The 10,602-nt window shown below is 40.4% G+C and overlaps 1 protein-coding gene and 1 pseudogene across 1 annotated transcript; one reads left to right on the plus strand and one right to left on the minus strand.

Moving 5' to 3' along the window:
• The first annotated feature begins 671 nt into the window (after positions 1-671).
• LOC135714750 (fork head domain-containing protein FD4-like) lies at positions 672-2,373 on the plus strand. The gene has a single exon (XM_065238119.1). It carries the CDS (start codon positions 877-879, stop codon positions 1,981-1,983), a length of 1,107 nt encoding a protein of 368 aa, XP_065094191.1. The 5' UTR covers positions 672-876; the 3' UTR covers positions 1,984-2,373.
• A 4,993-nt stretch (positions 2,374-7,366) lies between these two features.
• On the minus strand, positions 7,367-8,561 carry LOC135714749 (uncharacterized; annotated as a pseudogene).
• Between the last annotated feature and the right edge of the window lie 2,041 nt (positions 8,562-10,602).

The raw sequence follows: 10,602 nt of genomic DNA on the forward strand, positions 1-10,602 counted from the left end.
TTTAACTGATTCCCTCGCCGCAGGAAGACGACCGGGAAAAGTCGATCGAGGGGCCTTCTCCATTTCACGCGCAAAACCGCAAACCGAGAGAACGCGCTAATCCGGTCCCGTCGCATTAAGAACCCGACGCCGACCAATAAAACAAGAAGACATCTTGTTATGTACATTGTTCATGCACACACTCAGCGCGCAAGCAGCGAGAAGATAAATATTTGTAGGCATAAATGAGCGTCGTCCCCTCGAGGGTTTCCGCAATGGTAACGAGAAGAGCGAGCACATAGGCCACGCCCATCACGCTTTCTCCCTTTTGCCAGGGTGCATCCGTGAATGGTCGATTGCACAGAAGGTTACCACTACCAACATGCCATTCTGTCGCATATAACGAGAATCCATTTTCCTTTCTGATGAAAGGTTTGCTCTCTCTACTGACTGTGAATGTGTTGGTCCCTGCTGGGTTCAACGAATGAAGCGAGGTAGCAGCAGTAGCAGCAGCGAGGAAAAGCAGGAGTGCACGGCTGGTATCTCTTTCCCGCTTCATTCAACGCCGTTCGAAGCAGGTCGGGGAAAACCAAACGCTGAAGTGAGAAGGCGTCTTTGCTCTGCCCGCTCTGAGCTTCTCATGCTCACCTCTGCTAGGTCGGAGATTTTTTGTGTCAGTCTCAACCGAGCAAGTGTTTCAAACGGATCGTGCTCCCTATAATTCGAGTATTATCGATTCATCGGCAACCACTGGTTAATTAATGGTTGGCTTATTCGGAGTAAAAGTGAAGTGAAAGCTGCGGAAGTGATTATTCTGAAATTCAAATAAACTATTAAGCGATCAGCTCCCGAGCTACGCAGAACAAACAATTCAGTGCTTCAGTGCATCGATCAACCATGCCTCGACCGTCACGTGAATCCTACGGGGATCAGAAACCCCCGTACTCGTACATCTCGTTGACCGCCATGGCCATCTGGAGTTCACCGGAGAAGATGCTGTGCCTCAACGACATCTACAAGTACATCACAGATCGGTTTACGTACTACCGAAACAATACTCAACGCTGGCAGAACTCCCTGCGGCACAACCTCAGCTTCAACGATTGCTTCATCAAGGTCCCCCGGCGTCCGGATCGACCTGGCAAGGGTGCGTACTGGACGCTGCATCCGAAGGCTTTCGACATGTTCCAGAATGGTAGTCTGCTCCGACGGCGCAAGCGCTTCAAGCTGCAGGACGGCGACAAGGAAAGCCTCAACGAAGAATTCATCGCTCTGGCCAACATGAACCGATTTTTCATGTCACAAGGAGCCTACTACCACGACCCTCACTACGCACCCATGCCGGAGAATATTAACCCAAACATGCTCTACACACCCATCTCGCCACCTCACTCACCACCGGAAGCACTCCGAGCAACCAGCCAGTCTCCGGAACAACCCCAACCCGCAGCCCTTGGAGGATTCCAGAACCTGCCCAACGCCGTCACCTCCTCTCCAGTTACCAAACCAAAGCGATTGTTCACCATCGAAAGTCTGATCGGTTCCGATGATTCCGACAGCAAGGAGGAATGCTCTTCATCCGACTCGGAAGACTATTCCAGCTCACCACCCAACGTCGTCGCTCCGGATCCTCAGCATCTGGAACAGTTGCGCGCATCCCTACACCTCAGCCAGCACATCCAAGCCCAGCAGCAAGCGGCATTCAACGAGTACGCTGCCGCTGCAGCAGCCGCGGCCGCCCATCACCATCACCAGCAGCAGGTGGCAGCCGCCGCGGCCATTGCCGCCTCAAATGGAGTGTCTCCGTACGGGATGCATCCGCTTCTGATGCCGATTGGCAAGCTACCACCCGGATCCTACTTCCTGCCGCCGGGTTATCAAACGCCGTCGGCACCGCATCACCACCACCATCATCATCATCTAGTTTCGTCGGGTGGAATGCAACAGCCGACGGAAGTGCACATGCTCGATCCGCACAAGGATTCCGCCATGGTGTTGGGTTAGATCACCCTATTTTGGAGTTTTAGAGAGTTGCTTTATGTAAGTAGAAGATTATTTATTACTGTCCATTTGAGTTTATTTTTCTGCAATATATTTTGATATGAAGAGAGAGGGAGAGAGAGAGATAAATCATTGACCTCGGAGGAAGTTGTTAGATTATTATTCTAATATTTATCGGTACAGTTGCGTTTTCGTTCCCCGTTTTTTGTCGGCAGAGTTAGGGAAAATAAGTGCGGAATCGAAGTTCGAATCATTGTGATGTCCTTAGTTAAGTAGACGCCAGCGCAATACCTGTTCCCTCGATTAATATAGTAGATTTAAGTTGCAACGCAAAAGGACTGATATGTTATGTTTAAGTGTGAAACAGAATAAAAAGGATTTATTTGGAACCAACGGAATCAAGATTACTGAATATTTTAATCAATGAAAAGAAAAGAAATTGTCCTGTACATTGAGATAATCATCATCCACAGGTAAGCCCAGTTGGTGTTCATTGAGAAATGCTAGAAGAACTTAAAGCCGTCATAAACTACTTAGGGAAGTCGATTGTAGGTGGAAGGGATCAATCAGGATTGTGGTTTCCCAGCTTTGTCGTTGCTCGTTCGTTTGCCTGGAAGGTGCTTTTTACCTGATTGCTTGAGTGTCACCATAAAGTGTTGCCCGAAGCAAGTGTGCCTTCTACTCTTAGCGGTAGAGATATGAATGAAGGAATCCAAGCATGCTGTATAGTGATATTGAGGCGGATAAGGGCGTGGTTCAGAATTAACTTTTCGGTAATTTGGTGTTGTCCGATCAATGGGCTGACTTCACACTTAAACTAGTTAGGGATTGGTGAGTTTAGGAATTCGATTCTTGCGCATTAATTAATGCTCAGCGTTAAGTTATTAAGTGTCATTAAAGTGCAATAAGAGCGGCACATTTTTTCCGAACTTGATGAGCACCCCCCGGAACGAAACAGAATTTTTGTAACATTCCACGGAAGTTTTTATTCTGATTTTCTTCAAGGTTATTGCAAATTTATGATGAAGTTTTTGGCTATTCACTATTTTTTTTTTGTTCATACTAATGCGCAGTTTAACCCAATAGTACGTAGATCTTCCCAACTATATAGAAAACTGTATCAAGTTGGTTGGTTGGTTGTCTTTATTAAGGAGATTTTCAGCCAGACGCTGGTTCATCTCCGGCCGATGTATCAAGTTAAATTTTCTGGTCGATTTCCAGAGAAGAACTTAAAACGTCAAAATGTTGCATGTGGCTCAATGAGCTTTGTCTAGCTGGATTACGAAAGCAGGGCTGGTAGCGAGTCACTTTTTAGTGACTTGGTCACTTTTTTCAAGCCAGTCACTAAAAAGTCTCATTTTTTAAGGCCAAGTCACTAAAGTCACTTTTTCTTGTAATCAGTCACTATTTTAAACTTTTTTTTTTTGCGTGAACTTATTTCAAGCGTGGTCATTCTTATTGCAGTGTGTAGGATAGGCCTACATTTTGTTCTAATTTTGAACAATTTGAAGTTGTTGTATAGTGTTTTTTGACGTTTAATCGTCTTTCATCTACAGGGTCTCAATTCTTTTGACTAAATAAAGTTCCCTGACTTTTCCAGATTTTTCTATAACTTTGGCGAATAGTTTCTAGGTTTATAATAAAAAAACAATTTATGAAATGCGTTAAAAATACGTTTTTTATTGTAAAACAACAACAACAACAAAAATTAATCCTTTAAATTTGTCGAACCTCTTAACGGAATCCCTTTATGAAGAGCTTTAATGGGGTTGGTTTATTTCCTTTAAATTCCGTTATAATTGCTTATATTTTGACAGATACGCGTATTTTGTCTACTACTTGCAGACTTCATCAGTGCCAAGTACTCAAGTACTTGAGTACTTGGCACTGATGAAGTCTGCAAGTAGTAGACGAAATACGCGTATCTGTCAAAAGATAAGCAATTATAACGGAATTTAAGGTTCAATTTACTTTGATGCATTTTTTAAAAATTCAAAAGCAGTTTTTTTCGACGCATTATTTTAGATTGCAAAAAGCTCGCGTCATTTTGTGTAAAATATCAAAAGGAATCGAACAGTGCGAGCTTTTTGCAATCTGAAATAATGCGTCGGAAAAAAACTGCTTTTGAAATTTTCCAAAATGCATCAAAGTAAATTGAACCTTAAAGGAAATAAACCAACCCACTCAAAGCTCTTCATAAACAACAATTAACTCAAACGTTTTTAAGACATGACCATCAGTTTTAAAGAAACAGGCTTACCTCATTTTAGTAAGTTTAAGATCAAAACATTTTAAATGTTTTCAATTTTCGTACTAGTAAAATTGTGGAAACTTTTCATAAGTTCTATTTATCTTAGAAAAGTTAGATCTAGAGATCTTTCGGGAATTTCACAGATCTTAAGAGGAAGTCCCCGAAACTTTAGCATCTTTAAGCGTTAGTATGGACAAATTCAGGATAGTTCCACTATGTGCTGAAATGAAATCGAGAACCCTTAAGATGTTTCGAGAGATTCAGTAGAGAGATTTTCTGAAAATTTATGAATACTTCAGAAATATTTTAGGAACTTCACAGAAATCCAGAGAATTCTTCATCTTCGAGATCTTAATTAGAATTGAGAGCTTTAGGGAAGCTCCGAGAATATCGAGCCAGGTCATAGAATTAAAGGGCATTTAAAAAGGAAATTGCAGAAACCTTTAAGAAGTTTCCAGAAATGTCCGGAGACTTCGGTTTGCTTAGAGAAAATTTCTGGAACTCAATAAAAACTATATGAACATCCGGAAAATGTCTGAGTATTTCAGGGGTGTTAAATCATGGAAATTTCAAGATCTAAAAAATTTCAAAAACTGAGTTTAGTTGATTAGAGTACATCAACGAAGTTCGATTGATTAAAAAATAACTTTTAGCAAGCACCGATATTTTCAAGAAATTCCAGACAACTGCTAAGATATTTAAAGATTGTTTCATTATATTCAGTGAAGTTCCGAGTATTTCGAGGACGATGAGATAACATCTGAAAAATCCCATTAACTTAAAGAAAATTGCAGTGACTTACAAGGAGTTTATTGGAATTATGGGATGCTCCGAGAATTCTATGATTGATCTGAAAACTTTAGAAGATTCAGAGAACAATAAATGCATATCAGTAAATTTTCCGGAATATTTGATCAATTTAGAGAGATTAAGGTAAGCATAAAAAACTTCAGGGTTGGACTTTCCAAGGAAGATTACTGATTTAAGGCAAAGTTCCGTGAGCGATTATAAGCCTAAGAAAAATTGTAGAACTTAAAGGCAATTAAATTAATTCTTTGAAAAAAAAATACTAAGATATTCAGGGCAGAGAATTTTAAGGAGATATTTTGCGAGGGGGGCGACACATCCAGATTATCTCATTTTCAGCGTGAATCTGCCCTATTTTTTATATTTATTTACCGTAAATCATCTGTTTGCATCTGTGGCATCTACTACCATCTACTTGCGCATGCTCGAATCTTCTCGTGATCAAGCTATCACCGAACAAACAACCTAGAGCTTTTTGACGTTTAACCGGCGCACACTAATGCTCCATTTAAATGGAAGCAGTGCGAGCAAGAAGGAAACAGATTAGTGGGAAAACAAACCATCCAGTCATCCCTGTGTGCTAGATAGAGAAAGACGATTAAACGTCAAAAAGGTCTATAGCAGACGACGCAGCAAGCCAGAGGTGTTTATTTACATTTCGGTGGGACTGTGGTCAAGTGATAGTTGTTACACGTCGTAACACCAGAGTTAAGATTTGTGAGTTTAAAGCGGACCGTTCGGAAATAGAGATGGTGCCGCCAATTGATGTTCTGGAAGCTCTAGTATTGCAGATTTTAAGAATCTTTACTTTTAAGAGCGAATGAATTCAGCGCTACGAAATTGCTTTGTGGAAGCTAGTGTCCACTGCGTAGCAAAACGTGAATCCTTAGTGTACCGAGTACCGGCCAATGAAAACCTCTGCCAGTTTAGGGTTCTACAATGAGATGTAAATTTAAACATTTTTGGAACGCTGTTTTTGTACATGACGTTATTATGCGTTCATTCATGAATTTAACCATAAATGTCTCGTAAAATGCTCAATTCATGGAAAACCACAAGTTTTAATAGACAATTCTTCCCATCCACTTAGGTCTATTACTGTACTGGATCACCAGCCTGCTAGGTTTTCCTATCGATAACATGTGGTGTGTTATATAAACCAACCAGCAGATGATGCCTGATTAACAACACCTGTATCTCTATATGGTACATCCCACCCCGCAAAGCTATTCTGCAAAACAAGCGTTAAGAACTACATAGGGGAAAAGTTGGCTTCGGCAATACCATAACTTATTATCGTCAGGGGGGTAAACAAAGTCCTAGAGCACTCAAATTTGGCCAATAGTTGCTCTGAAACACAATGTATCTACATGCCAAGATTTAACTCTCAAGGACGTTGTTTACCCCCCTGACGATAATAGGTTAAGGTATTGCCGAAGCCAACTTTTCCCCTACATAGGATTCGGCTGCATTATGTATGGCTAGCTAAATTTAATTTAAATTGAAAGAATTGAATAATTAGGTATGACCGTTTAAAAGTTTTGTTTTCTCAGGGTTTCTATTGAAATTAAAGTTCTAGATCACAGTTCTATAGGATTCCATTTTATGGAGTGAAATCTCCCGAAAGTTTAAACCATTTCATTTTTTAAACATATAGAGGAAATGGCTCTAATGTTGGCCTATGGATCTAAGATTGGTTCCATCCTTAAAAATCTGCTATTTATCAATTTTAACTAGATGAACGCGTCATTGGGACGGTACTAATGGAAATTTTTGGTCGCTATTGAAAATTTAGTCGATTGCTGAATTTATTTATGGGCCCAAATTAGGGGCATTTAGGCCGACATTAGATCCATTTCCCCTACTATATAAAATTGTGTATGCTGCTCATAAAATTAATTATTTCTGAGTATTGGCGCTATGAAATATACCAATAATTATTTTATTACAGTATATATTATAATCCTCTCAATTTCCGAGAAACAAACTGTTCTAGACCGCGGCACCTCAGAGCTGCAAGCTCACTGATTTGAAGCATATGTGAGTAGATGTTATAATATTTGTCACATCACAGTCAACTCTACATTGAAGAGACGATAAACTTACAGAATTAAAAAAACTTATTAATCCCAAATTATTCCATCTACTGTAGTATCTGTCTTTATTTATCCATATGAATTCGGAAAATGGTTCAACAATAAAATAATAAAATTAGTTACAAAAAATTGTTTCAGAGTTTTAATACGAGTAATTATGAATATGTATTATGATGATTTCGGGGAGTATAACTTAACGGTTGATACTACAACTGCAGTACAGGGTTTTAAATTAACTTAGATTTAACTTGAAGCTATTTATGTATGTCACGCACTCTTCTGGGTAATAGAATAATGCGGATAGGGCAGACGGCTTCCGCAAATGAGATACATAGTGTTTCACATCTATAACAACATTGTTGCTTGTAAATTCTAAAACGTAGTCTCCATCGCATTCAATTATTTTGAATTTGCTGCCCAGTAGTCCTATTCCTCTGGGCGCTACATTTTCAGGAGCTTTTGTAGGAACAGTTGATAGAGTGTATGATTGTTTTTTTTTCCTTTTAAATATTTGAATCCGTACACTTTGAAAACGCTTAGTTGCTCTTTTTCCTTCATCAGCAAATATTCTCCAGTAACGATATCCTTAAAGGTTTCATTAGCATACCGTGGTTTATTTTTCTTGGCTTGCTTATCAAAGAACCGATACGTACGATCTACCGAGCATTTCTGCAATCCTGACGTAAGCATCCACAAAAATGTTCGTTTTTTAACATGCACGATTTTGTTGCGTTGGTTTCTTATCTTGAATACATTTTTATAGTTTCTGGAATCAGGTAGCATGAGCTCTTCACCGATATTATCGAATAGTTCCACTGCATCATGTACATCCTCATTATTTTTTGGCACGCAAGGTTCAAATTCTTCTGGTATTGAAATGAATTCAAAATCACCGCAGTTCACTTGTCAACTTTGATTTTGGTTTGTGGGTAGTTATACTGCTTTCAAACGAAATATCTTCCGCATCCACGCCCAGTTCTAGCAAAATTTCTCGAACTGACTGCTGTGCATATTCAACTGCATCTTTAATATCCATATTTGTTGGCATCTCAAAAAGTTCATCTGCTTCACAAGGTTGTCTCTTCATACTTGGAAAATTTTAAGTATGTTCGTTTCGATGCATGATGTCTTTTTTGAATTGAATTTTGTTGAGTCGTGACTCGAACACCTGAATAGTGAAATTTACAACCGTGGATTCAGTTGACGTGAAAGCTCGAGCATCTCTAAACGTCCCTTCGCAGGTTTGGCTTTGAAGCAGCGTGGTATGGAATTCATTGTTGCTGTTCCGACAATGGACAATATAGTTAATTAATGCATGAGCATTAATTTCCAGTCCCCAATATGCATTCGTCGTTACGCAGTGCTGAATGTTATGATATTTTTTAATACACCAATTGCGCCAGCTCCTAATCAGAAATAACGTGTGCCTGAAAATAAAATTAATAGACATATTTTAAACAAATACTATAAGAAGGCTTGATAATAACTTTCATGGTGGGAAACGGCTCTAACATTTTGCTTAAAATTCATGCCATGATAAGTCAACCCAAGCGTGTTGAAGCGACTAAAGGGTGATACGGTCAAAATTTGGTCAAGGGAAAACGCGTGTAAATCGGTGAAATCGTTTATTTAAAAAATCAAATTAAATTTCTTTTTCAAGTTCAATTAGTATAAAATTCAGGAAAAATATTCAGTTAGGCTTCCGCTTTTCCAAATCCGAATTGCCGGGCCTTACGCTTGACCCCTGCCATCAGATTTTGTACAGCCACCTTGTCCACCTTCTTCGCCGCAGAAAGCCAGTTTGCCTTGAACTGCTGCTCGCCCTTAGCAGTTTTTTTGGTCTTCTTTAGGTTCCGCTTGACAATAGCCCAGTATTTCTCAATTGGGCGGAGCTCTGGCGTGTTGGGAGGGTTCTTGTTCTTGGGAACCACCTGCACGTTGTTGGCGGCGTACCACTCCATGGCCTTTTTACCGTAATGGCAAGATACCAAATCCGGCCAAAACAGTACGGAACAACCGTGTTTCTTCAGGAAAGGCAGCAGACGTTTATTTAACCTTCCTAATGCATTAGGAAAAAGTTACACATTGTGCATCAGGGTCAAAAAAGACCCAAATTGCAACTCACTCCCAAGAATCCATTTTTGAACCAATTCTTGATCTGTGGCCTCAAAATAAAGCTGAAGGATCCTAAAATGGCATCCTTTCCATGATTTTTCCAATTTGGCCATTTAGGGTACCTGGCACCGGTTCCGATAGGGCTCAAAAAGGACATTTCCAAAAACTCATGTACTGGTACCGTCCGACGGCTCAAAATTTATGATTTTTCATCCAAAAGTAAATAGAAATCATATCATGGACCAAAAGGTGAATATGGCCACATCCAGATACCCAGAACCGGTTCCGGTAGGGCTCAAAAAGGACATTTCCTAAATCACATGTACTGGTATCCTCCGACGGCTCAAAAATTATGATTTTTCATCCAGAAGTAAATAGACATCATGTCATGGACCAAAAGGTGAATATGGTCATATCCGGATACCCAGAATCGGTTCCGGCAGGGCCCCAATAAGGACAATTCCAAAACCTCATGTACTGGTACCGTCCGACGGCTCAAAATTTATGATTTTTCATCCAGAAGTAAATAGACATCATACTTTGGACCAACAGGTGAATATGGCCACATCCGGATACCAAAATCGGTTCCGGCAGGGCCCCAAAAAGGACAATTCCAAAACCTCATGTACTGGTACTGTCCGACGGCTCAAAATTTATGATTTTTCATCCAGAAGTAAAAAGACATCATTCTATGGACCAACAGGTGGATCTGGCTACATCGGGACACCCGGAACCAGCTCCGGCAGGGCTCAAAGAGGACTTTTCCTAAACCTCATGTACTGGTACCGTCCGACGGCTCAAATTTTATGATTTTTCATCCAGAAGTAAATTGACATCATGTCATGGACCAAAAGGTGAATATGGCCACATCCGGATACCCAGAACCGGTTCCGGTAGGGCTCAAAGAGGACTTTTCCTAAACCTCATGTACTGGTATCGTGCGACAGTTTAAAAGTTATGATGTTTCATCCAGAAGTAAATAGACATCATGCCATGAACCGAAAGGTGGATCTGGCCACATCTGGATACCCAGAACCGGTTCCGGTAGGGCCCCAAAAAGGACAATTCCAAAACCTCATGTACTGGTACCGTCCGACGGCTCAAAATTTATGATTTTTCATCCAGAAGTAAAAAGACATCATTCTATGGACCAACAGGTGGATCTGGCTACATCGGGACACCCGGAACCAGCTCCGGCAGGGCTCAAAGAGGACTTTTCCTAAACCTCATTTACTGGTATCGTCCGACAGTTCAAAATTTATGATTTTTCATCCAGAAGTAAATAGACATCATGTCATGGACCAAAAGGTAAATATGGCCACATCCGGATACCCAGAACTGGTTCCGGTAGGG

This window comes from Ochlerotatus camptorhynchus, unplaced genomic scaffold (assembly GCF_037179485.1).
Source record: "Ochlerotatus camptorhynchus isolate MF236.1 unplaced genomic scaffold, CSIRO-AGI_Acam_v1.1 ptg000707l, whole genome shotgun sequence".
Lineage (NCBI taxonomy): Eukaryota > Metazoa > Arthropoda > Insecta > Diptera > Culicidae > Ochlerotatus > Ochlerotatus camptorhynchus.

Excerpts from the sequence above, each read along its gene's own strand:
- LOC135714750 (XM_065238119.1), top strand. The coding sequence starts at position 877 with ATGCCTCGACCGTCACGTGAATCCTACGGGGATCAGAAACCCCCGTAC.